The sequence below is a fragment of the Melospiza melodia genome, chromosome 2 (genome assembly GCF_035770615.1).
Source record: "Melospiza melodia melodia isolate bMelMel2 chromosome 2, bMelMel2.pri, whole genome shotgun sequence".
NCBI lineage: Eukaryota > Metazoa > Chordata > Aves > Passeriformes > Passerellidae > Melospiza > Melospiza melodia.
The window spans coordinates 64,172,877-64,200,801 of NC_086195.1; the positions used below are offsets into that span (position 1 = coordinate 64,172,877).

General features: G+C 41.6%; 1 protein-coding gene across 4 annotated transcripts in view; it reads right to left on the minus strand.

Moving 5' to 3' along the window:
* Positions 1 to 27,925, minus strand: part of CLCN1 (chloride voltage-gated channel 1) — a 56,767-nt gene that overhangs the window by 5,174 nt on the left and 23,668 nt on the right. For 3 of the 4 annotated variants that reach the window (XM_063148552.1, XM_063148553.1, XM_063148550.1), the window contains exons 2-19: positions 24,776 to 24,929; positions 24,126 to 24,257; positions 22,501 to 22,629; positions 22,262 to 22,395; positions 21,436 to 21,513; positions 17,870 to 17,948; positions 15,010 to 15,135; positions 11,566 to 11,650; positions 9,029 to 9,130; positions 7,642 to 7,726; positions 7,032 to 7,181; positions 5,511 to 5,580; positions 4,129 to 4,239; positions 3,790 to 4,003; positions 2,950 to 3,083; positions 2,233 to 2,447; positions 2,012 to 2,117; positions 519 to 601 (exon numbers count right to left, since the gene is read on the minus strand). In XM_063148552.1, coding sequence (XP_063004622.1) covers positions 519 to 601; positions 2,012 to 2,117; positions 2,233 to 2,447; positions 2,950 to 3,083; positions 3,790 to 4,003; positions 4,129 to 4,239; positions 5,511 to 5,580; positions 7,032 to 7,181; positions 7,642 to 7,726; positions 9,029 to 9,130; positions 11,566 to 11,650; positions 15,010 to 15,135; positions 17,870 to 17,948; positions 21,436 to 21,513; positions 22,262 to 22,395; positions 22,501 to 22,629; positions 24,126 to 24,257; positions 24,776 to 24,929 — 2,187 coding nt within the window. The remainder of the gene's footprint in view (positions 1 to 518; positions 602 to 2,011; positions 2,118 to 2,232; positions 2,448 to 2,949; positions 3,084 to 3,789; positions 4,004 to 4,128; positions 4,240 to 5,510; positions 5,581 to 7,031; positions 7,182 to 7,641; positions 7,727 to 9,028; positions 9,131 to 11,565; positions 11,651 to 15,009; positions 15,136 to 17,869; positions 17,949 to 21,435; positions 21,514 to 22,261; positions 22,396 to 22,500; positions 22,630 to 24,125; positions 24,258 to 24,775; positions 24,930 to 27,925) is intronic. The other variant, XM_063148551.1, reaches the window with a different exon arrangement.

Here is a 27,925-nt window from a genome sequence, read left to right on the forward strand (position 1 = left end):
CCACCTAATACTGATTTAGATACTCTCAGGATATCCCACATAGGGTCCAACCACTGTCCTGGAGTGGATGCGTCTCCCATAAGCTCTTATCTGTTATACCCAAACCCTGTGCAAATGTGTCAGATAACCAAGGGCAAGTTTAACATGGCAAGAGCCAAAAGCTTTTTTTTTCATTTTTCTCCATCTGTCCAAAACTGTTTGCCAAATGGAATAGAACTGCATTTTATTGCATGTTAGCCAAAATATCATTAATTTTTATCACTGAGAAAAGATGCCCAAACTCAATCATGATGATAGCCTGAGACCTGAGCACAGGTGACTCTTTAGGAAGATGCACGCTCCTTTACAGTAATCACACCCTTTCTCCTTGGGTGAGCTCCCCACTGATGCTGTCAGAGTTCAGGACCATAACTGTGTCCATGCTTTAGCCAAATGCTGAATGTCTCAAGTAGTAGTTTCTAGTTCCACTGCATTCCCTTCCCTCTTCGGGGTACTACCAGGCTCTGTGTAGCCCTAACCTGGATGATGCTCTCTGTTTCATGTGGACGGCTGCAATGGCACAAGAGCTGCTGGATCAGTTTCCTCAGACTCCTGAAACTGCCTGAAGGATAAGAACAAACATGTGGATAAGAGAGAAGGACAAATGAGAGACAAAAATACAAAGCCCCACACCTAATGCATCCTCTTAGCCAAGGCAGGCTGGGAAATGCTATGTATGAGTGATATGATAGAGCTGGGCTGGTCACAATCTGGCATTCAGTTTGAAAGATGGTGTCTGGGACATTCCAGAATGAATATTACCATGCAACAAAACATTTCAACAAACTGGATGAGACAGGTGCCAAGGGGTGAGGAGTCCATGCGTTCTGCCAGAAGTGGAATAATGGGAATAGAAAAGACCAGAATTATACTCCCAGCCAAAGAGTAAGCAAAGAGGAGGATACAGGGCCTGGTGCTGTTGTGAGCAAGGCTGTGGAGGAAGTTTGGTCAGAAACAGTGATAGCTGTGAGCCAAACTAAAAAAAGAAAAGCAAGATCTCATGAATTCATTCCTGTTCCACTTCCTTTGTCATTCCTGGGTCACCCAGTTCTAGCTTCACATAAAATGTTTCACCCACTGTCCTTGTTTTCATATGTGGTTCTTTTTCTGCTTTGGTAGGATAGGTGGATGGCTACCCCACCACTTCCCTGCTCTGGAAACATAAAGTGGATTTTTCTATGCCTTAAAGGTTTAGTCACACGTGAGGGGTGTTAATGAACCAGAATGTGCTATATGCTCTATTACATGTAACACTTGGGTGCCTAAAAGCATGAGCTAAAGCCTTATCCTCTGTACTCATTCTTAAGACTGGGCTACATCTCTGTGCTTACTCACTCTGCGTATTTCAGGATGCATAAAGGATAAAAACAACCCACAATCCTGCATCACACATGAAAAATAAATCGGCAATGAGCTATAAGTACAGTCTTGAAAGCAAAGCTAATACACAGCTGGGGTGTGACACAGAAGAGCACAATATATCAATGTTTGTCCATCACATTGATGCAGCTGAACCAAAGAGATGTGTGTCCAAGGGAGGAGACTTTCAGTTTTGGAGATGGCTGAGCAACAGCCTAAGCTGCTCAAAAACTTAGTGCAAAACATGTTTAGCTCTCAGGCTGCTTTCTCCAGGGAGATTCACTCATGTGGTGAAGGAGCCAAAGATGGGACCATTCTATTCAGACTCTACAGAAAATGTCCAAGGAGTTGTTATTGCAAAGAATGGAGTGGGGAGACAGACAGAATCCATCCTTAGTGGGCCTAATTATTCCGTGCTGCCTGAGCAATCACAAAAGAAGGTATCACCAGGTACATTACACTGATGCTGGGGTGCACTAACAAAGTGTCCTTCAGGAACAGCAGAGAAAGCTCCTCCTCAGTCTCTGGGAAGCCAGCCCCTCACACAGGCAGGTACACACAGCTTCCCCAAGCTGGCCAGGATGTGGTTGAGCCATGACAGAAGTTACCATACCTGGGTGCTGCTGGGGCTCCAAGGTTTCAGGCATTTGTTTAAGAGGACTTGTTGGGCCATTTGGCTCCTCTGGGTAACTGGGAGTGGGACTTGGAGGCCGAGGCAGCTGTTACAGAAAGGAGAGAAAGTCCACCTTGTGCCATTTATTTCTCAGCCTCCCCAAATGCCTAACTGCTTTCAAGCAGTCTCTGTGTTGCAGTCTGTCTACTTCCCTCCCTCACCTCTCCCTTCTCCTCTGTATCCTCATCCTCATCGACATAAGCAAAAGATTCGTGCTTCAGCTTGGGCAGGTTTGCCCAGGGTCCATCGTAGGGTGCCTCGTTCAGCTTCTGCTGCCTTTCTCTGTTGAGGAGCCGCCGCCGCTCTGGGCTGATGTGGGCCTGGAGGAGAGCCTGCAGCTCCGACCGCTCCACGGACCCCAGCAGGATCATGGACTCTGCACAACACAGAGCAGGGAAGCAGTTAAACCACCTCCAGGTGGTTTGAAGGTGCCCTTCCACACATCAGCCCTTCCTCCTTCCAGCCTCTTCCAGGTGCTCAGGCTTGTACTGCCTAGATCTGTACCAGAGTCACTGACCGCCCTGTGGTGGCTCCTAGGCTGTGGGACTGTGGGAAGGGGCCTTGCTGTCCTGAGCTGTGCCACCCCATGCATGCTCTTGGCTCATGCAGGATCCCAGGAGGGCCCTGTTGTCACAGTTCCCTCTACAGACTTCCCACACACCTCCCTTACCTGCTGGATCTGCTTCACTGCCCACACTCCAGCTTCCCTGTCTGGCCAGCTGAACAGCTGTCTGCTATACATCATCCACAGTGGGAGATTTTTAGGATTTTTTTAATGTGGTAGGTCACCCTGCCTGCTTCACACCATATAATTTGAAAGCTAGTTTCTTCAAGCTGAAACAGTCTTCAGGAAGGACCAGTCTCTCCACATTGCCTACCTGGCGAGTCCACCAAAGGCAAAGATTTCACTGTGGTGCTCTGGAGTACCTCTTGCAAGTCTCGGTATTTACAGTTGGAGGAAACAAATTTCACATCTTGGACCATAATATCCTCAACAAAGATATTGTATTTGCTGTGAATTTGGGGAGAATAAGAGGAAGAGTTAGCATATTAAAATGCCAAGCACATAAATTCTCTAAAGAAATACCCAAATGACTACTTTTTAAAAAAGTGTTTAAAATACAGCTGCCAAATGATCTTCTGTGAGAGTAACCAGAGGACTTTCCAAGAGGATAAATACAGATTAACTGGATTTCCATTACAGTTGTATTTCACTCCGTTACCCCTCACCATGAAATACACACATGTATACATATATGTATAGAAGGTTTTTATATACATACCCATGTGTATGATATATACTAGAGAGGGGAAGATGTTTATAGGAATAACTGAGTTTTGCTTCAAGCAAAATATCCAAATAAAGTATTTCAAACATTTGCTCATTTGCTGGGGAAAAATAACCAAACTCCACTGAATTTAGATAAATGAGACTCCTGAATTTTAAATTTTTAAGATGAAGCAACTTGGAAATATTAATACAAATTCAGTAACATTGCAGGTCATTCAAACTTGTGGTTTCAGTGAAAAAAATAAGAGGACTTTTCTCTATTTTTGTGTATGAAACCTAATTCTACTCCAACACTTGTTTTTTCTTACTGCAGACCTATTGTGCCTTCTTAATTCCTTTGTAGTACTAGAACCTTTCCATAACCTTTTATTCCCCTGTGGTTTTAACCCTCCCCTGCTTTATTTTCTTGCCTGTTTTGCTACTATACCTTATGTGATTCCAGCCCAGGTCTGGCAGGTAGGGCAACTTCTTCACCTGGATGATGCTATCATAGAGGCTGGGCTGCAAACTCTGGGCCACCATGTTGGCAAGGATGACAGCCACCATCATGGGCAGGATGTGAGAGATCTGACCCGTCAGCTCGAAGCAGATGACAGCAGTGGAGACAGTGTGGCTCACCGCTCCTGTCAGAGCTGCTGCACCTTTCCCAGGTAGGTGAAGGAATAGGGAGAGAAGAAGACTGTCATATAGAAGCAGCGTGTCATGTCAACCAGGAAAATTACAGCAGTGGGAGCAGGTGAGGAAAAAGGAAGGTGTGGAGGCTCACCAATGACAGCATACCCTCCAGGTAAGATTTGGTAGAGAATGTCGTCAAAGAGGATCCCGTTGGGAAAAAGCGATGCCATGATTTCCCCAATGAGACGTCCAAATGCAGCTCCTGAAAAATATCACTGACAGTTATGGAGTTAACATTTAAGGAACATCCAGACTGTGCTGTGCAATCACTTGGATATTTTCTAACAGAAACGAAGCCAAAGCTTACATTAAAATGACACTGAAAGCTAAAGAGTAGTTCTCAGTTATAAAATACAGAAGTTAGACTAAAAGAGGAAAAAAGGGTACTAAGATTGTTAAATACAGCTGACCACTCGTTCATTCACTTGGGCACACCAGGCACAGCAGTAGCTGTGATTCCCAGGCTGGAGGACATATTTTCAGGCTGCGTACAATGTCAGTCCAGATCACATTTGAGGCCCTTTAGACTCTCATGCTGTGAATGTCTAAGCATTAGAATCACAGCTGACAGAAGAGTTTTTGTGGGAAGGGACTTCAGGAAGTCTTGTTCTGACCCCTGCACATAAAAGGGCTGATTTCAAAGTTACATGGAGTCACCCATGTCTTGTTCAGACAGGTTAAAAGTCTGCAAGGATCTCTTGGTGTGGTGGACACAAAACAGCACAGTGTTCCAGAATTGTATCCAAAATGCTGAATGCATAGAAACAAACAATTTCTTTGCATTGCTGTCTAGGTCTTTTCCTAATACAGCCCTGATGTTGGTTAGCCTTCATCACTGCAAGGGCATGGTTACTGCCTCATGTTCAGTTGCTGCCTGCCAGAACTCGGAGGTCCTTAGAGCACCCTATTTCATTTCAGAGTTGTGGGTACTGAATGCTGAACATCATGAGCTTGTATAGCTCAGTCTAACATAGCCTCTCTAAACATCAACATCACATTATTGTGATTTTTTGTTGTTGTTATTTGAATTAAAACCAGTTAAAAGTCAATAAACTTTTTATGTTATCACATTTCAGTCAGAAGAAAGGAGTTAGATTACATTGCGGGTACTAGTTTTGAGGTTATCTCTTCTGGCTGGCTTTCAAGGGTGAAAGGAGCAGCTACTATTCATTACAGGATATAAGTGAAGAGGCATAGAGATTAGAAGGCCATGGCTCAACATGTGACCCCAAGTGTGGCCTTCCTTATGTAAAAGGGTAGGGACTACCTATTTGCCATTTGGTTTCAGGGAGTTGAACTAATGACAAAAGCAGAGATCCAGAGGCTCGTCCATGGACTGCTAATCAGGTTGTCATAGACATCAAGTGATGACTCCTCATATGCCAGCTGAACCCTGCTGGGTGTGTAGGCAGTGTCTCTCCTGTTCTCTCTCCCTGTCAGATGAATATGCTGCAAAACAAAATTGCAACTCACCTAATACGAAAACAGGCATGAAGCCTCCACAGGGGATTGGCATCGTAGTGGCAATAACAGCCATGCAGAACTAGAACAGAGGCAGAGGGTGCAGTTGTTACTGAGCAGCAGTAGCATTTCCTGCTGCCCCACTCTGTGCCCAGCCTGGCTACAGAGACCAGAAAGCTGCTGAGGTGTAGTACTGCTAACTGAACTCTGTCTTTGTAGTACCCAACCTGGCCAAATACAGCTGAGAACTGATTATACTGCAGTGGAGAATCAGGCCAGGCCTTTGCCCAGAGTCAAAATAGCAGTTTCTTGTTTATGTGGTCTATCCCAATGCTGAATTTATCCAGAAGAAAATCAAGAGCAGTTATCTAGTGAGTAGAGAAAGCCTTTAGTTAGCAGGACAATGCCAATTAATCTAGTGACTCAGGGTGCAGCTCCTCCAAAGGCAAACTGATGGATTCAGGACTAACACACCCTGTAGTCCACTCCTCCTCTCCTCTTTTCTTCAAGTAAACAAGACCTTTTCTGCTTAGTACACTGTAATAAGAATTATCACAGAAGGAGAACCCTTAACTACCTGTCAGAAATTGATAGAGTGTTTTACTTTAGGTGGAAACAGTTGTGTCAATCAGTCATTGATAGCTGCTCTTGATCTACCGAAATTTTCAACTGACATTGCAAGGTGGCCTCAGCTCTTCTGCGCCTTTGCAATAAGTAAATAATAAAAGAATTAGCACCTATTCTATGATATTTTAAAATCTATCTATCTATCTATCTATCTATCTATCTATCTATCTATCTATCTATCTATCTATCTATCATCTTAGGAAAACCTCCTTCTTGCTGCTTTTATTTTGAACATTGGAATATGATGTTTTCTTCTTTCAAATGTCTTTTTTTTTTTTTGCTCTGTCCCATGTCAATTACACAGCTGATCCTTTCAGAAGCTGAACAGACCAACTTCCACAGCTCAAAATTTTTAATCTGCTGTTGCTTTCTGGGAAGTGAGCAAAACTGTTTCCAGCTGCACTTCTCCATCAAGTTTTGATGGACTGCTAAGAAATCCTTGAGCCTCACACAGCTGTAGATTACACTTGCATATTTCTATTTGTCCCATATCTGAAGTCAGGAATATCAAATAGACTGTATCAGACTTCATTTAGATCAAACATAAATTATCTGAGGGCTTTTTAGTTAGTCAAGTATTTATTTTTGTGGAACTTGAGAAATCTTTCCTGATTTAGTTTTCCCTACCAGCTACTACACAGTGGACACCAAAGGTCATTCAGCAGGATGCATGAGGAGGATGACCTAGGGAGCAAAAAAGGCTACTTTTTAAAGGAAACTATTCCCTAATAATTTTGGTCATTCAAGGTGGACGAACATCACATCAGAAGATGCAGGAATCCATTGCAGCTGTAGTGCTTCATTCAATACCCAGCATCTCCTCATTGGCACTTCACAAACTGCTTTACAAAAGGGAAGAGCATTCAGTCTGAGTGGAGAAGGGTTGTGGTGAGCTGGGCTTCCTACCTTCACGAGGAAGAAGAGCAGGATGGTGACAAAGACGCTGACTTTAGGATGGATCCAGGCAGCAGATTTCCCTAGGATCTGGGTGTCCCCAGCGTGTTTGATCCAGGTATAGTTATCAAAGAGAGTGCTGATGGCTTCCCGTGGCATCAACTAAACAGCAAAAAAACCAGGTATGAGTCATGACATTAGATGAAGTAAATATTCTATCTCTATTACAAGGAAGTGGAGGAGATTTTTACCATGGGAATTCTTGACTATGAGACTTAATTCACATTTCTAATCTTCAGGAAGAGAGACAGAACTTTACTCATACAGGTGAAGAGATAATTACTTTTACACAATGGGTAAGATTTTCCTTATTATTTGCTTAGAAGAGGGGATAATTACTTTTACACATAGGGTAACATATTTCTTATTATTTGCTAAGAAGAGTGGACCTTTTTCAAGTTTTCTATGAAGGAGGTAGCAGAGATCATATAGTGCCTCCTCAGTACAAACTCCTCCCATACTGTTCTTCCCTTTTCCCTGACACAAGGTTATTGGGGCGGAGGATAAGGAGATAACGTTCCAAAGAACTGCACAGAATTGATAATACACTTTCCAGCCTCACCTCTCCTGCCATGAACTGCCCAAATCCATGAGGAAACGTCACAGACGCTATACAGAAGGTTATAACTGCAGGGTATATCAGTCGGCTGTAAAGGAAGAGAGTTATTACAGTGTGGCCCCACATTCAGTTCTTGCAGCACCATCACTTCAGGACTAGGAATGCTATTTCTGTGAGGCTCTCTGTATTTGTATCCATTGTTTTGGAGTGCTGTTACCAGTTTAATGCCCTGCTCCACTGTGACACTTCACAAGCACTGAGACAACATGAGCCTAAACTGCTTCCTTTTGCTGGACTAATCCTGTCATGTGTCCCTTGGCAAGTTACCGTTTCCTACAGGAAGCATTGGCTGAGATTTAGGAAGACAAAATATAACAAAATATAATTTGATTCAGTGTAAGGACCTAAAAAATTTTGAGAAATCAGTGAAAAGTAATTCCCACTTTTCAGGCTTTGCTCTACTCCTCTATTAACTTGATTTGACAGCCCTGCAGCTGTTTGTGGGTAAGGCTACATGATGAGGAAAGACATTTTTCCTTCCACGTAAGAAAGTAAGCTAATTTGAACTTCTGTTTATTTAGTGGTTTTCTTCTGGTCAGGCTTGCAAGTGGAAAAGAAATAAAGTCCTCCATGCCTCTCAACTTCAAAAATTCTTATAGTATCAGATCTTTTTCTGTAAAGAGACTGAAGACATTTACAGCTAGCCACCATTTCTTATCTTGTTCAATTTATGAACTTTGGAGGTTAGGACTCTATTAGAGAGGGGAAAACAGTATCTTCAAGTGTCCTGTTAAAACTTTATTGTCAAGACTTTTATTTCATTTTTTCATTTCTCTTCCATGCTGCATTCCACACCATTTGGTTACTATCAGTTTCAGCTTTTGGTTGATAAGAATGGAGCACATCCCTTACAATTATGCCAACACTTTGATTAAAACCAAATTACATATTTTAAAAACATAGTTAGATTTCAGTTGTGTTTAATTTTCCTGAAATATAAATAATGTTGAATTTTTCACACATCCTAAAAATCCCAAACAAACCAGAAACAGCATGATTTTAAAAAGCATGATCATTGACTTTCTAATTAAAAATATTTTCTGTCCAATTAATAGCTTGCCTTATCCTCTTTACAAATGTTGCAGAGTCTCTCTTCCAAATCAAGAAGCTATTTGAAGCTATGGAGGATGGGCAAAAGGAAAATCCACTGCAGGAAAAATTCTCTTGATGTTTGCAGAGACCTTTCTCTCATACAGGAGCAATTTCTCATATTTTTACTATCTTACACATGAATTAGGTCTGCTGTCATCCAGAAAGCATTTGCTACTATCCAGTACCAGTAGGGTGTAAGAATCTGGTCCCTAAAGAGAATATCTTCACAAGCACTCACTATTTGGTGAGAAACTGGCTCAGGGCTTTATGACGTCGGATGCCCAGGACCACTTGGCGATTGAGATAAACAAAAAAGGCTCCAAGGAATCCAGAACATATGCTAAAATGGAGAAAAAGAAAAAAAATCATGCAAAAAACAGATAATACACAAACCATCAACCAAGAAAATGAGTTTAAGTGGTTTAATCTTCAGCTGCTAGTGAAGTCTTTTGAATGTCAGCTGGAGGGTTACTCCTGCAGCAGCTCATTTTATTGACTCCCTGATGAAAGAGGAGAAATTATCTTGGACCTTTGTCATGCACACTACCATTTTACCAATTTTCTCTTGCTGACAGGGGAAAATCTATAAAATACTTTATAAAAAGAAACTGACAGTTCTCAGTGGGGGCTCGTGAAGAGCAACGGGGCAAAGAGCAGTATTGTCAGAACTTAAAGACCAGGTTGGAACAGAAAATAGTAAAAATGAGGGGAGTTTTAAGTCTGATTCAGTAAAATTATACGCCTACAACAATTACTAATAGTGATAGGAACTCTTGTGCCTAAAGCAAAGTATATCATCTCTATGATCCTAATAACTTAGGTTATGCTCCTGATTTTAATAAAGAAAAAAAGTGTAGTTGTCTAAGAATTGGTGTGATCCTTAGGCTCTGTAGCTTAATGAGACTTGGATAAATAGGGCCTAATACTTGAACATGAAAAGAAAAGGAACAGTGAAAAAAGACTGCATTTAGACTTGGTAAGGGCAAGATTTATTTTAGGTGACAAGCAATAACCCACATAATACTGAGGATAAACACTTCATATTTTCATTCTATTAATTTCTAAAATTAATGGACTTCTGCTTTGTTATATGTTACACATGCTTTTGCCAAATCTCATTCAATGAATTATTTAGTATACTTAAAACATTGTACGTTGAAAATAATCCTGGTTTATCATTTAAAAATTGCAGAGAAACACATTTAAACTAAATATAAAGCTTTTCACAGACAAACATGTTCAATGAATTACTGTTCAATATTTTAAGCAAGCACTGATTAGAACAGTGTTTAAAATAGACCAGTCCCTTAGGCAATATAAGCCTAAAGACTACACAGTCAACTGAATTGCTCTATAATATTTTAAATTAAAATATAGGTCTCTCCATTCCTGTCTATCATTTTATCAATAAACAGGAAGTGCTCCTTCTGTACAGATTATGCAAATTAACATTTGGTGACACAGAAAAACAAGATCTACCCATTGATAGTTCTTGTCCCACCTGAAGGTGAAGAAATATGTTGGGTAGAAAGAATGTTCAACTTTGTGACTTAAGAGAATTTGGAGCATTCCAAGTTGGTATCAGGACTTTATCCAAGACTATCCAAGCCTTTGGGGTTTTTTTTTATTTTAGAAACCACACCGGACACCCAGGCATTTGAAAGCATTTTGCAGTTGTCGTATATTCCTTCCCTAGCCTATGTGCAATGCTGTAAAAAGCCAGCTCTGTCAACTCTGTCCAAAACATAGCGGCAAGAAGTTTTGTGTTTTAACAACCAGCTGTAAAACCACAAGGATTATGCTTTTCCTTGCCAATCTAAAGCAGTAGATTCCTCCAAGCTCATTAGGCAAGTCTGTTTAAGGGGAAGAACAAAGTGAATACATGTTGCTAGCAAAAACTCCTGTGTATTCACAGATTTTTCAATATAGCTGATGTCTTTAAAAAACCCCACTTGATTTCATATTCAAGTAAATTAGTAGGAGAGCAGCCTACTAAAATAGGCTGGAAAACCTCAAATATATTTCTGGTCTTGGATGAAGGTCTTGCAAGAGAATATGTTCACAGCACCAGCACAGGCGTTTGTTCCTACAGTGTATTCCTTTCATTACTGCTCTGAAGTGATTTCCCCAGAGCCTCCCTCAAGCTCTAACCACAGATTTTTCCCCACAGTAATTCCAAATTCATCTTTTCTCTAATATTTCCCAATTTTCATTTTTCTTAAGTTTATTTTTTCATTTCCTCCAAATTAACCAATTTATTCTCACTGAATCCAATTACTGTTGATTACCCTTGTCACCATGTCAGGTGTACCAACCTCTCTCAAAAAGGATAATCAGTCTGAGCTTGTGAAAAGGAAACTTCAGGTTAAACCTTTTGTTCCATCTTTGTCATATGAAATGGCCATACTTGTTGGATCAGTTCATTTGGGGATCATGTCAAAACAATTAAAGGGCCATTCAGTAAATTTATTGCCAGAATTTTGACCAAGTCAGACTTACTTTTTTTTCCCCTTTTTTTTTACCTCCAAGCTTAATTTCTGAAAAAGATACATGGAAAGGAAATAACAAACACCTTAATAATACCCATATTTCTTTCCTTAGCCATTGTGATACATAGGCATAATTTCTGAAGGAAAAATTCCAAAAAATAGAAGCTTTATTTGCCACAACCAAAGTGACTAAAAGTGATCTTTGTAACTTTTTGGCAGAAGAATTCCTAACAGTGATCATATTCTAACCTTTGTAGAGCAAGGTGTCAGTTTCCTGGGAACTCACCCTATTATAGCAAATGCTGGCAACTCTTGCAGGTCAAAGGGGAAATCCATGCGGAAGTTTGTTCTGAACAGGGCTGTGATGGTAACTGTGAGACACAAAAGGTAGAGGAGGAAAGAAAATAATGAGGTGAGAAGTTAAATGCAATAAAAGCTAGGGTAGGGACAAGGAAACTTGTTTATACATGCTCCTGTGTGGTTTTCCTGTGTGGTTATATACATTATTACAGATTGGCAGGCTGCTCTGATTTAGTAGGTTCTATCTCTGAGCACTCGCAGCCCTAGCACTCTAGATGGTCTAGGTTTGCTTTCAGATAATGTATGCATTATTTTTAGCATCAATCCCTGATTTTTACAGGGTTTTCTTTTCTTTCTTGTCTCCTACCATGCATCCACTACAGAAAAAAAAAAGCTCTTCCTGGTGTCCTTACTGACCAAGAGGTCTCTTTGCTGAGGCAGGTAGTGCATGCATAGCTGAGGAAGCTGTGTCACTTCTTACAGTTGTGATTGCCTTCCAGAAACAAAACTCAGATCTTCACTGAAGTTACAGCTTCAAAATTTCTGACTGGTACCAAAACTTGAAAATTAAAAGCTTAGAAATCAGAGATGTAAAAGATCAGCTAAGCCCCATCTTCTCCAGCTCACCCCTCCTGGTAGTACTGCTCTGCTACAATGCAATGTTCAGACCTGAGCTGCTTTTTTCTGGAGGTGCATTATTATGGGGAAACAATAAACATCTGTGTGCCAACAGAAGAAGGATAAATCAGCAATTTAAGGAAGTGCAGCTGAATGAGGATGGCTATAAATCCCCACTTGTCCTGGATGAAGGAATTATTTGTTCAATGAGAAAATAAAAGAAGCAGTGAAAATCTAGCATATGATAATAACAGGAAGAATTAAGTACTTTTAATTTGGTCAGACAGAACTAGGTTTAGAGTAATAATTTAATGAGGTCTCAGTGGGTTATGTTACCTAAGATAGCTAAGCCTAAAACTGCATTCTACTATCCAAATTTTGAAGATCTTGCTCCCTGTCTCTTCCCCCTGCTCCTTCCCTCCCGGCTGTACTATTGTTCTCCTCTCCCATCGGGCCCACTCTGACACATCACAGCCTTCTGTGAGCTCCTTTGCCTCATTAAAACCTGCCAGAAAACCTGTCTGCTCTTTCCCTGCATTACTCCTTTGCCAGCGAAGTGAGTTGAATTGAGGGGAACAACAGACCCAGGTGGCACCAGCGAGGGTTAGAACAACACTCAGGGATGGAAGATGGTGAAAAGCAGGGTGCCCTCTTTTTTGTTAGATCAGCCCAAGAAAGGGATCGTCTCAATTCAGTTTTAGGAAATAGTCCAAGCCACTAAATGGCAGAGCATTAAAAAGTATAGTGAATTCATTTTCAAAGAGTTTTGCTACAGGGTGGCAAAGATGACCAGAGGAAAGGAAAACAGGCACAACATTTATTCTGGGTCCTTCTTAGTTCCATCTCTACTCCCACAGGAGAGAAAGAGATTTCCACAGAGAGATTCATCCCACCTGTCTACATCCTCTTTCCTGAGTGACTAAGCCATCCTGAAACTAAATGTCTAAGCCCTTTTTTCTCCATTGGCTACCAAATGTACCACTTCAGAGTATCTGTCCAATTCTTACAAGGCTAGAAGTAAAAAGGAATGGGAAAGTAGTTAATGTGAAAATTTAATTAAAAATAGATTTGAACTTTAAGATAGCACTGAGCCATGTACAGAAGGAACCAGAAGGAGCAGAAGGAAGGCAAGGCATGAAATCCTATGGCAAGTAAGATGAAAGCTGGGGACATGGTAAAACAGAAATCCTGCAAATTGCATAACTCCAGCCTTCCATGACTGACAAAGAGGGACTCAAGCTGGAGCAGCCAACCAGAGTGGTTGACAAATAACCAGAAGTTATTTGGAAAGTACAGATCATGGTGTGAGGCCAGACAACAAAGCCATGAGTATCAAGAGTCCAGCAAAGATTCTGTGGGTCTAAGAAATAAAAGAATTTTGGTGAGATGCCACACAACTTTTGCATGTGTCATTCTGATGTGATCACTTTTCTACCTCCTTCTTCCTGGTAGCAAGCATAATAGAACATGAACGGAGACTGAAAAGACTGGGTGTGTAGCTTTTGAAGGGAAATAAATGAGCAAGAAAAGACATGAAAGGCAAGTTAGAGCAGATATGATAAAAGATCATAAAATAATGAATGACTTAGCTAGATAGAAGTTCCTAGTTCCTTAATACAAGGACAAGCAGACTGACAACACAAAGAAAATACAGAACTGTGAAAAGGATTGATTTTTCATAGCCAGTTGAATCATGGAACTTTTTAACCTAGACAGTCAATGAAGAAGAACTTGAAGAGCCATTAATATGGGTATTAAAGCTGTCTGGATGATTTTGAAGAAGGGACAGGAGTCAAGATGATTCAGGATTAAGCTAATTTCTAGTGATTTGAGAGACCAAGAAGGGAATCAGAAAAGACAAAGTGAAGGACAGGAAATTATCTCTTGTTATCTGTCTTTGAGTTTCTTATATTTTTCTCTGGAAAGAACAAAAAGATAAGGGTTCTGGTTTTTTGTGACAGACCCAATGGTAAAATACAGCTGACTTTTAGGCAGTGCTGTATAAAGAGCAATCCCTTTCTACATTCAGGTAGAAAGTGTAATCATTTTCTATATTTCAGAGAATATTCAAACCTCAAAAAAAATCCAGCCCTCTGAAGTCAAGAGAGACATGTTGTAGCAGTTATAAATAAATAAACTGCCCACATGGAGCTCAATAAAATAGATGTAATTGTAAGAATAAAAGATATAGGCATTATAAGGAAGAAGTTTACATAGAAATGGCAGCCTTCTGCACCAAAACTCTATTCCCAGAGTGATTGAGATGCTCTCCTGAACAAGCCTGACTTGTGCAATTTCTGTCTGCAACAAATGTCACTCTCATGCTTTTCAGTTACTTGAGACTTTATTTTTTCAGGACCTTCAGTCAGATCCTACCAGTCCTATACTCTCCTAATCATTCAATCATCTCAATTTTCTTGATTATCTGTTTTCAGTCAACAGATGACCAAAGCAGGCCATGAGTTTTCCAGCAAGGATTACATCCTGTGTGACAGGATATCTCTGTGTGGCAGCCTGGATGCTGTCCTGAGTAGAGGCAAAAAAAATCCCACCTCAGGGGGTTTTTTGCTTGCTGAGGACTCATATTCTGTCATTTATCAGTTAGATACACCCCAGCTCTCCTAGGGATAGGTTGGGCTAGACAGCTGACAAGATGACACTTCCCTTTCTCCTTCCTTCTGTGCCATTGAAAGTCGTGTTGTGGCAGAAGCTTCAAACATCATAAAAACATTGTGGTTTTGAGAAAGATGGAAAATAATGTATGAACAGAGCAACCTCTGTGCAAAGAGGGCAGGAATGGCTGTTAGCTTACCTGCATCCTTGTTCCAGACAGCCAGGACTCGGAACACGAAGGCACTAAAGGTGGCTGCAAAGAAGCCTCTCCAATAATTGCGCACAGCAAAGTAAGTGGAGGTGACCTCGATGCTGAAAAGAACCCCTAGAAAGGGTTGGAAAGGGAGCAAAGTTAAAATAACAAATGTCGTGTTAGAAGCATGAGAGAGGGTTCTAAATAGCTCTCTAGAGCAGTGGTCTCTGCACTTATTTGATCATGCACCCCTACCAATAAAAGGTTTTTGAGCATGTAACCTCCCCTCATATGTGTGTTTATTTATTTTAAAATAATGTACTAAAACATTGTGTACAATAGCAAACATGCACAAAGATAGAAAATGAACAAGGATGAGATAAAGATGAAATAAACATAATTTTTAAAATAATTTGTTTTATTTATTGATGGAACAAAAATAATTGTTCTCACTAAAATAGTAATATTCTTTATTTTTAAAAATCTGGGTTTAATGCTCTGTGACACAGAGATTCAAGATACAAGAATATCTTGGTTCCTTGCTCAATTACTTTGATACTTGGTCTAAAAAGAATAGCTCACAAAGACACATAGATCCAAATGCAAGAAATGTATCATTTGCTGTGCTGGCTAAATCATGATACTATTTTTTCAATCCCACCCACCTCACATGCAAAGATTTTTATTAAAGTTTGGGTCGTAAATTTTCATCCTCCCTGATGTCAATCATTTGTGGTTGCAAAATAATCAGATGATGTTGAATTTTTATTTTTTTAACAAGTGGGTTCAAAACCCACTGAAAATCATAATCTTGAAGATTTCTAAAAAGGTAGAAATTTCTGTTTTCAAGTTTTTTGAGTATATATAAAGTGACAGTTTTTGTAGCTAAGACATTTACATTGTATTTGGCAACAGATTCACAAAACCTCCACAAATTTCTTTTGAAAAGCAGTTTCTCACCCACTCTTAGAACATCATTTTCACCTTGAAGTACATTAAGTATGTTTACTTTTTCAAAAATAACTGCTAGGTAGCAATCTACTGACAGACACTTGTCATCACAGAAAAGATCAGCAAATTCAGAACACCTCTTTTTGTAAAAGAAAAAGGTGCAACTGGGCTTTAAATTCTATTCTTCTCTAAAGTTGGTATCAGATAACCAGCAAATGCCTGTAAGATTTTCATGGTCATTTCCCATCTCGTTATGAAGTATTGTAAAGATTCTACTCTTTCAGGGTCTTGTTTTTATTAAATGAACCACATCAACAACATCCTGCAGCACTTTGTGCATGTCTGGCTCCCATTTCTTTGCTGCAATAGCTCATCTGTGAACACTGGAGTGCATGAATTCCAGGTGTAATGGTGTCTAGGTAGCCTTACCCCCACAATTCTTCTCTTATTCTGCTCCACCAGTTGTTACATGTGCAGAGCTCTTCCATGAAACAGTTTTTATTAAAGAAGTCATTTACTGTTGGGAATACAATTTCTGTGGTAGACATTCCTTTCAGTGTCTCACAGAAAGAACTTCTGCATTTCACTATTGAAACAGAATCTGGAAAATACCAGCATCTGAGGCATTTTAGAAACATCTGTACTCTAATCCAGCTGCACAGGAAACCTCTCCTACTGCGCAATTTGTACAGACTCTTGTTTCTTCAAACCTTAAGCAATGTTTGCTGTGCATCTTCCAGCAGTGTTTACTGATGAAGGAACACATTTTAGTTTGCTGCCCTGTTGCTTTCTGTCTACTATCACAGCCATTTTTACATTTTATTGCAGGAAGAACAAGCGTTTCCCCTGTGCTGTGTGGCATTTTCTCTTTTGCTGTGAAGAAAGAGACTTTAAAGGAGGCTTCTCTACACATTTGTCATTAGGTTCAGTGGACTTTTGTGAAGTATTGGATTGAATGTCACACAGCTTGAAACATCACTGAAAAAATTGTAGAGGTCTCTGTCTTCATGCTCTGGATGCCTAGATTTGAAATGTCTTGATAATTCTGATGGCTTCATACCCTCATTACTTAACTTCTCAAAGCACAATACACACACAGGATAAAGTTCATCATTAACAATAGCAGATGTAAATTCATATTTAAAAGAACCTTTGATAATTTTAATCTTTTTTTATCCGACTTCTTCTCAGATCTGATTAGCTGGCCATTGTTTGTACCTCATAATGGGACTGAATAAGGGCCTGTGCTAGAAGTGTCAGCTCTGCCATTTCTTGTCATTTCTCTGTGCTGACATTATTAGTATTATCTTCAATCCATAGCCTCTTTGCAGTAACCTTTAAAAGCCACTTTTCCAATTTGTGAGGATTAGTTTCATTAACAGTAGATAATATAATCCATAAATCCACTTAATCCAGTGTGAGTGCACATCAATTGCAGTTCATTGCAATATGCTTAAAGAGAATAAATGGTTGAAGGCACCATGATCAACCCCCCACATTGGGAGCAACTCTGCACCTCATGCACTGTATGTGACAAATGGCCATGTGACATATTAGGGCACCACTGCCAATACAAATACTTAATATTAGTGAAGTTTAATCTATTTACTTTTTTATATTATAAAAAATACAAATTCTGTGGGTGTTTCCTTCCCACACCCAGCAGAACACCTTGTGTACCCCTGGCGTATGAACACCCCAATTTAGAGACCACTGCTCTAGAGAGCCTTCTCCTCTTGCCTCCAGAAAGTGGACAACACGTGGGAAAGAGACTGTCAGAGTTGCTGGGGAGGTTGAAAACACTAAAGGTAAGTGTCTCATCAAAAATGTGGTGCAGGAGAAGGGCAGAGGAGAAGAGGATTAGGTGGGAGAGGATTTTGGTACCTGAGCAAAAGGAAACAGAACAGCCACTTGCCTCCAAGTGGTGTCCCAAAGCAGCAGCCAACACCCACAGCACAGCCCACAGTCAGGACATCCGTGTAATAATAGGGCTGCTACTGGTGAAAGAGACCAAGAGAGACAGACAAACAGAAGAAAGAAGGAAAGAAAACAGAGAGTGAGTAACAAAATTGGCAGGTATTACTGCATGATGTCACCCAGCTCTGTCTCCAGTCTCAGAGTTACAGCTATGTTTATCTTACTTCTCTCTTCTGGATGGCTTCAAAATAGTGAAAAGGCAAGACCTGGCACAGGACAGGCATATACCTGGAATCACATATTCAAGAAACATGAAGAAGGCAGCACCTCATTTTCATTTGAAACATACACATTTCTGTCACTGTGGAAGAAATGTCTCCTGGAAAATCCTCCAGAGGGTTGAAGGAGCATAAGTAGGTTTTACTCCATCTCGTTTACTTTGTCAGGGAATCTCAGGATGCACATGTGCCACAGAATGCCTCGAAAAACCTACCCTGTGATTCAGTGTGCACAAGGTACATGCATGTCCAGAGCAGAGTGTGGACTGATGCTGAAGGTTCTCCCATGCTGGGTAGGTGAGTGGGTGACAGATCACCCAGTAAAGCATTGTGCTGTCCTGGCAAAAATGGTCATAATAATAAAAAAAGTAATTGGAAGGTATAAAAGGGAGATTCTTTCTAAGACACTGAGTACCATTTGCTTGTCAAGGGCTAAACTGGCTTTTAAAATCCATCCTCCTGACACACAGAGTAGTATTTACCTGCAAGAACACCAAGAAGTTACACATCAGGGCAATATGAAGTCAAACTGCAAGCTATATCCTGGACCAAGCTGAAGATTACATGACTCTGAAGTAAGGGAAATCACATTTGGCAATTTGGTGTAAATCCAAAAGAGGAACTAGGGCTACAGAAACTATGATAACTTTCTCTTTGTTCTCATAATACAATGTTATCACAGACTCACAGCAAGTTTTAATCCTGTGTTTCTGAACGCTTCTCAATGTCTCTGTTCAGAGCTGGGCTAACTGCAAGGTTGATCAAGGGTGATGGGATCAGGGTGCTCAGGATCAGGCTGCTAGGGTGGCCCTGAACACCTTCAAGGGCAGCAATTCCCCAGCATTTCTTGACACGTGTGCCACCCTGAACCGCCTTTGTGACAAGGGGAGAAATTCTTTTAATGTGTACATGGAATTTCTCTTGTTGCAAGTTGTGCCTGCTGTCTCTTTGTGCTTTCACTGCCCTCTGAGAAGACTTTGGCTATTTTGTCTGATATCTCCTTTATCTAGCAAAGGTAGCAGTTAGATCAGTCCCTGTTTAGCCTTCTGTTTTCTTCTCTAGCATCTCCCAGTCATCTAGGTATGATGCATCCTGGAGTCTCTGAGATGATGTTAATTCCAGGTACAAAGAAAGAAACAAAATTTATAGACTTCTACGGAGATGATTTTTTAGGTTTTTTTGTTTTATTTTTTTTTTACCATTAAGACAGATACCATTCTCCTGTATATTTCCAATGGTTCCACCTGACTGCGGTCTGATCCTTGGTTCCGAAACTGCTTTCTCTCAAGGCTTTTGGCAGACTGACAAATTTTGCCTTGAAGCCTCAGGCTTCAGCTCAGGCTGTCTACATCTTGCTGGACTGCCCACATATGCACAGTTCTCAGCCTCTCTCTTGCTTAGCCTGATTTTCTTACTGGCATCTTTTCTCAAGTTATCCACCAAAGAACTTCTGATCTGTAGCTGACAAACTATGCTCCTTCCTTGATTTTTTTAAAATAGCCAAACAGAGTAAAGATCAGTATTCCTGCTGATGCAAGACCATGTTGCATTTGTCAGCTAAGTCATCCATTTGAAGACTAACAAGAAAGTAGTGCATGGGAAAACTAAAGCCATCTTAAAAAAACCCAAAAACGTAGCATTTAAAAACTCCTTACACTTATGGGCACAATAACCATGCAAAGAGGTTCAGGGCAGCACACTGAGGGGAGAGGGGGAAGTGAACTGGAAGACAAATTATTTATTCATATGTTTCCACTGCTTTAGGAAGAGGCCTCTGTACATGTGCCTCTGTTTAAGGAAATTCAGTGAATCAGAAGAGTAGTATAAATACATGGGGGAGACATAAATTTCCAAATTTTTCCTCCAAGTGGGATCATGGAAAGTTGTGAAGGGACCACTGGAGTTGTCTCCCTGCTCAGAGAACTGTTAGTTCCATTCATTCCAAGGCTAGGTCAGGTTCTTGTCCAAGTGAGTCCTGCACATTTCCAAGGGCGGAATTTCCCTGGACACTCTGAACACCTATGCCAGTGCTGGACCACCTTTGGGAGAAAAGAACAAAATTTCCTTTAACTGAGTCAAAGTTTCCCTCATTGCAAGTTGTGCCTGTTGCCTCTTGCAAGGTTGGCTTTTTTTTTTTTTTTTACTTCTGTTCTCTACTTCATCCTTATTGATTTTCTGGATTGCCCTGGGTACTTTTCAGGTGGAGCAGTGTTAATGGCTGGCAGGGACTGAACAAGCTGCATCATTAGAAATCAGCACTTAAATAGGTGTCCCTTTTCCCGTAACCTTCCCTTCCTTTCACTGCCCCTGGTTACACGTGGAAAGAAGGAACTCGTGTTGCTGCAGCGGAGAGGTCTCTGTGGAGAATCTTTCATGAGAGCAGGAAGTCTCACAGCAAGAGGTCAAAGGAACTGTACACAAAATGTCACATATAGGAAGACACTTGCCTCCAAGAGGAGCCTTGAAGCAACATCCGACTCCAACTGCGCAAGCCGGCACCAGGAGGTCGAGCTGCCTATGCACATTCTGGAACAGGGAGTGCAGCCAGAGACGGGCATGCTGGGGTTAGAGGGAGCAAAGCCACGGGGTTAGGACCCAGAACAATGAAAAGAAGCAACAGCCAGCAGCACAGTCAGCCATTGCTATTACAAATAGCAGGCTCTACACACTTTAGTGCGGTCTTTAGTACTGTCAGCTGGTCTCCAGCAGTGACATCTGCTCCTTGTGCACCGACAGGACCTACTCAAGGAGAACAGCACCTCCAGCTGTATTACACAGTCACTTTCTGCTAAGAGCCTGCATGTAAAGAAGTTTCTACATTTATCTATATGTGCAGTTAATAGATTTTTTTGTACAACCAGTCAATATGGTGATCAGCCTGCAGAGGCTGTTTGGCGATAGCAAAAGCACAGAGACGGTGTCAGTGTCTATAATTAGCAATGCTGTATAAATTTGGCTTAAAGACAAATTGATCTTTGTCTGCAGCTACTTTTTTATACAGTCTATCACAGTGCAAGGCATCAGTCGCAAGATTGAAAACTTGTCAAACACATACTCCTAACAGTCTCTGTGTAATTTCTGGGTAACATTGGTTGTCCTGCACAGTTATTTGGCCTGTATGTCTAGCCTTGCACTACTTTTGTTCAGCCTGTGTTTTACTGCTCTAAGCAGTACAGTAAACATCAATCTTTGTGTTTCCCCTGTCTTCCATGGCCTACCCATACTACCCTGGGTGTCTCAGGAGCTCAGCCTGTGGAAGAGCTGTGCACAGAGATATGTGCCTTACCTCATACACCCCACAGAAGATCGACATGAACTTGCTGAGTACCACAGCACAGATACTGGCAATATGTACAAAAGGACCCTGCAAGAGAAGAGGAGGAGAAAATCAGAGAGGGTTGCCCTTTGCTAACTGACAAATATTTAGCTACTGCAGGCCTCATAGCTTCTCTGCCATCTCAGCCACCAATACAACCATCAAGGTTGGAAATGACTTCTGCGATCATTGAATCAAACCTTTAATGCAGCATCACTGTGTTCACCACTAAACCATGCCCCCAACTGCCACAGCCCTTTGAACACCTTTTGAACTCTTCCTGGGATATTTATTCCATCACTTGCCTTTTCAATGCCTGACCACCCTCTCATTGAAGAATTTTTTCCTAATATCCAATCTTAACCTTGCCTGGTGCAACTTGAAGCCATTTCCTCTTGTCTTGTCACTGGTTACCTAGGAGAACTGACTGGTTCCCACCTGGCTACAGGTCTCCCCTGAGGCTCCTTTCCTCCAGATTAAGCAACCCCATTTCCCTCAGCCACTCCTCATAAGATTTTTGTTTTAGACTCTCCAATCTTCCTCAGTTGTCCTATCTCCATTTGATTTTTTTCCCTCTCAAAGACTACCTGACCTGAGTTCTTTGATGTTTCCTACATCATGTCTTTGAAAGTGGAAGGAAAATGGCCAGTGAAAGATAGGTGTTGCTGAAAAGAGCAGAGCTTTGAGAAGAGGAATGGTGGTGAAAGTAAGAAAACATTTCTAGATTCTTCTTTTACAGACAACTCCCACCTTCCAGATCCTGGTCACTGCTGCACACAGAATCAGCAATATTTACCTCTTTCCCCACAGGCATGCCACTTCCAAGCCCAGCTGTGAGGGCCACAACTTTGGCCACAAAAGCTTTGAGAGTGAGATACTCCTTGAGGACCACTCCCCTCATAATGGTCTTGAGCTCTGGGATCCCAGACCCTGAAAACAAGAGCAGAGCCAGGGATGAAAAAAACCCCTGGACAAATGGAAAGAAGGAAAGACGAGACAGACAGAAACAGGTCTTGCCCTGCCTTCTGCGCTCACCAACAGCCTGTGGAGACACGAAGTGGCAGAAGCTGGCCGCAAACAGGATCAGGCCGAGCGGGACGGCCACCCACGCGGCATACTGCAGGGGGACATTGGGGTGCAGCGCTCCATAAATCCACTTGTAGGCTGCAACACACAAACAGAGAACCCATCAGTACCCACAGCTGCTCCAAACAGGCTGGTGGACATCAGAGAGTCACACACTTGCTAAATACGCCCATGCTAAAGCTCCATCAGAAATGGTGCCCTCATACTCCTTTTCTAAGACAAGCCTTATTTTGAATATGAGTTCCTCAATAAAGCAGGCATTCTTCAGAGATGGATAGAAGACATTATTAATACCTGTGCACAAGTGCAGCATAAAAAGAGGCCTGTTACATACAGCTGTGAGAACAAATCACTGTGCAGTGCCTTCATTTGGCAGTCTGAGGGTCTTGCGTGGGTTCTGAAGGGCAATAACACAGTCCACCCACCATTCCTTCATAAAAAACTAGTTTAAAAGTTCTGATTGTGATATCCCTTTTACCCTTTTAGAGCAGCAGAATGGAAGCTGTGCCAGCAGCTATTAAAACAGCAGTGGTACCATTGCTCAGCCAGGTACAACAACTTGAGCTGCTGAGAATCTAAATTGAACTGCAGCTCCTCTAAAACTGCATCTTCCCTGCCTGAGCTGGCGCCCCACACAGGCTCAGAAGAGGCTGAGCTTTGGTAGAGATTTGGCAGGGGAAAAGGAAAAAGAACCCCAAAGGACTCAGCTGCAGGGAGTATAAAGGACAGGAGCCCTCAGAGTAGATTATACCAGTCACCTGGTAGATGGGGAAGCTCTGGAGGGAGGAACGCCAGGCTGAAGAAATGTTGGGAGTTTTGAGGAATTGCAGCAGCCAAGAGGAAAAGGTTGGAGTATGTGTGGGCCAGTCAGGACTGGGACATGAGAGTAAGGACAAAGGAACAGTGCAGTTAATGGGATGTGGCAGTGGGTGGGGTGTTTGTATGTGCACACTGAGATGGAGGCTGAAAGATCTTGTAATTTTTGTTGCTGGTGAAGGGAGACAGACTACAGGAAAAATGCAGGGAAGGGATAGAAGACAGGGAATAGGAGATCTTTGTGAAAAGGGCAAAAGGTGAGGGCACTATATGCCCAAATGGCAAAAAAACAATCAGGGCACTGTATAAGTAAAAACTGGAAAGAACAAAATCAAGTTAAAAAGCAGAAACAGTGCCAGGAGGGCATCTAAGAGCCCCTTCCCCCAGTCACCCATGTTCTTAATATTCTTGGGGAGAAAGGGAAGCAGTAGAACAGGAAAGGCCACAGTAACACTTCCCTGTGCTCCTGCATATTCAGGGGAGCAGAAAAAAAAGGGATTAAAAATAATTGTTTGTCTTTGACTCATCATACACATCTCTTGTTTCTGCCCACTTACTTCCAAAATTTCCCCTGCCATCACTTTAAAGAACCTCTCCCTAGCCAACCTTTACTACTTTGCCAGAACTTCAAACTTCCCAAGCAGTGAGGGTTGAGGATGGGACAATGATGCTAAAGGAGGAGCAACACTGGTCACTGGGCTTTGTAACACGTTCCTATAATTTACTGGCTGCTTTTGCAACACCTGAATGGGACCCACCCTGTACGGTCTTTGCACTGGCATAATCCACTCCCCAGCTCACCAACGCCATGACCAGACCCAACAGAACCAAGAAAATCCAGTCCTCTCCAAGCTTCTTGGTGACATATTTCTGGATGCGTTTAGCACAGTCTGTGGAGGGAAGAGTGAACCAGAAAAACGGAGTGAACATAGATGAAGCTGTGTCTGTCTCTCCTGTGCTGAGAACTGATTAAAACAAGGATTTATTTGGAGGCATCGTGGGCTTCATGTTGAAGGACTGATATCCATCCCTCTCTCACACAGTTTTGTAATACCTAATGTAGTTTAAAAAACATTTTTAAAAAAGGAAGGGGGGGTATGTACAGGACACACAGGGTGAAATTTAACATCTTGTACACTAGCAGCAAAAGTCTAATACAAGAAGGTCCTTTTCCTCCCATTACAGAGGTCTGTTATGGAAAAAAATATTTACTTGGGATTGCTTTTTTATATTCCAAACATCTTTTCTAGGATGAAAGCTCATATAGAAAAGGTTTTTCAACCCAATGAGATTCAATTCCTTTTCCTTCCCTGTCTGCTTCTCCCCAGTCTCAATTGCTTAAATCTCATCTCTCTTGCTGGCCTACCCAATATCTGGTAATAGGGAATGAAACATGAATTTTCCTTACCTTGACATTTGGAATAGTGCTCTTCTTTGATCTGTACTTGACTGTCACGTTTCAGGGGTCTTCCATTGTTCCTTTGGGCCTGTTTCTTCAGTAGCTTTGCTGCTTCCTTGTCTGAAATGTCATCTGTTATCCGGTCTGTGTATCGGCCATACAGCTAGAGCAGCAGAAAACAAGAAGGATCACAAGGAAAAGGCAAGGCAAATGCTCCTTCACAAATAGCATTAAGGATGACAAGGCAGATCTACCAACAGCCTGAGTTACAGACCCAAATGTACCAAGCAGGGAGACTGAGACACAGAAACTCTCAGACAGATGCAGCCCATTTATTTTTTTCTTCTTTTTCTTTCTAGTTTATTCTTTCCAATCTCTCCAAAACCTTTTCATCCCCTTTTTAGGAGTACAAGATATGATCACAGAATATTCATTATTTTCTAATGTCCTGGGGGGAAAAATGGCTGAGAGATTGAACATTAAGAGACAGCATTTGAGCATTAAGAGACAGCTTTCTGAAGGTACAAAAGAAGGTCAAAGTAGTTCACATGAGGCCGCCATCCTCAGGGCTGTCTCATAGATTTCAGCAGCACTGTAAAACATCTCTGAAGGTTTTGAGAGGCATTACACTCTCAAACAGGCTGCAGGAATGTCCTGCATCTGTTCCTCCTGCTGCCAAGGAATGCTTAACAGGGCACACAGCCACTGGTGCTGCTTGTGAGGAAAAGAAGCAGCATCATCTCAAAAATATCACAGGCTGCTGCACACCTCCAACCATTATTTACCCAAATCAGCATTTTAAGTACCCCTGCATCTCCAATTCCTTTGAAATTCCTAATTGCTTAAGCCAGTCTGTTTCTTCTGATCCTAAACTTGAAAAGCAGTAGGTTTTATGCAGTTCATAATCAGCTGCAGGTGCTCACCAAGGACATTTCTTACATGGGTCTACACTAAACTGGGCAGTTGTGCTGTCTCATCAACATCTTAAGGGAGCTTGAAGAACCCTGACCGTGCCCTGTGTTTGTTTACCAAATTCCCTGGAGAGCAGCTATCCCACCTCATTCTTTCAGAATACAGGTGGGGAAGGTGTGCATTTGACAAGCAGAGAATAAGCCTCTTCTCCTTGCATGTCCTTCAGTGAACCAGGTTTGGCTTTACTTCAGACCAGGTCACCACCTGATGCACTTCCCACCTGTGACAAGGTGACCCTTTGCTCCCTCCCCAGCACAACATCTGCTTCTCTGAGATTTTCTGAGTGGCAGGAGGAGAATGAGCCATGTCTTGGACAGCAAAATCAGACACTTAAGCTGGAGAATGACAGGACACATGACAGAGATAAAGCACTACCACACACTTAGGAGACATTTCTATTTGACAGTTCCTGCCTCCCTCTTTCAAGGTAACAAAATTGATGTTCCTGTTCCCTTGAGATGAAATAGATACAGAGACTCACAGAAAGATTTACACTACAAGGCACCTCTAGTCCAAGCCTCTGCCCACAGCCTGCAAACTCCAAAGCCAGGTAAACCAGATTAGGCTCCTCAAGACCTTATCCAGGCAACTCCTAAACAACTACAGGATCAGGAATTACCCAGCTTCTCTGGGCACCTGTTTCAGTGCTCTACCAACTAGTACTTGAAGATAACAAATGACTGAAGGTCCTAAGTATTTTATTTATTTGCACAAATTCCTCAAGAGGCACTTGTACCATTTGTCATAGCTCGCTTTGGAAATCCTAGTGGATTATTTTTTTCTTCACAGAACCCCTATCTATGCTTTTTTAAATCATCCTGTTCTAAAGTTGGCTCATCTGCTGCCTCTTAAACAGATTGATCCTGTCTGAGCAGCTGAAAGTATTCTTCCATTCATCACTGGATTGGATGCCACACAAATTTAATGCAATTATTAACCACATGATTACCAACACATTCTAAGTAAATGAAGCAGACTCTGCAGGGAATAATGGCCATGCTCTGACCCCCTTAAAACAGACAGGACAGTGAAACATCAGGCTGAAGAATTTCATCTACAGGGTAACTGCCACATACAGAATGCAGTCCTTCCTAGCAAACTGCTCATTTTTTTCTTTTACTGTGTCTTTCAGACAGAAATGCCAAATACAAGCAGATTTTAGACAAATGCATCTTCACATCACCTCAGTCAGTGTTTCATTGCTGTTAAATGGTCATGAGAGATGGGTTTATGTCAAATACAACTCAAACCCATGTCAAGCATGAGATTCAAATTAGAATCTTCCATCTGTCAGATGGAACAGCATGACAGTAAAATAGTATGAATGCTGAAAATCCTCGTATGGTATCTGAGTTCACTGCTTCTGCCTGGCTGCAAAATGGTGCATTTGGGATATGGGAATAAAAGGAGTTAGTCCACAGACATAAGAAAGAAACTGCTGTCCTGGCAAACTAGGTAGTCTCAAACATTTAAAGAATGCTTCACACGTGTGCTTTGCTTCTCCAGGATTCTGGAAGTATCTGAAAAGGTAGGAGACTGTGGGACAGAGAAAGAATCCATCAGAGGATGACCTTACAGCAAAATTGGGTTAGGCAAGAAATATCCACCCACTAGAAGATGTAAAAATAAAAATATAACACAGTACGACTGACTGTTCCTTCTTCTGTTGCTCCCTCTCTAGCACGAGGAACACAGGGTTTCTGAGCACCAGAAAAAATGAAGGCAATTTTATAAGTTCTCAATTACCACCTAAGTGTTGAACCAGAAAAGGTGCCATCATGCCTACTTGGCTAAATGCTAAGGGAGACACCAAAATGGTGCAAAACCAGCTGAAGGTATAAATACCACTCAGGATAGATGGGAGGAACATACATTTCCCTCCCCCCCCCCCCCCCAAAAAAAAACCCCAAAACCACAACCAAACAAAAACAAACCAACCAACAAAAACAAAACAACCCCAAAAAACTAACCACAACCAAAGCAACAAGGCAAAGTTTGTTTTCGGATATGAAGCATTTATCAATGCAAATGATCTTTTGTCTTTCTGAAAATTGGGGAAATTTCATTGTTTGAGTAACAGAGGAAAAGCTTCACAGAATCTCAGGGGAAAAAGCACATCACAACCTCAAGACTTTACTGGGAGCTATTTTCTGAGGGGTCAGCACCTGTATGAAACTGCCCTCCTCC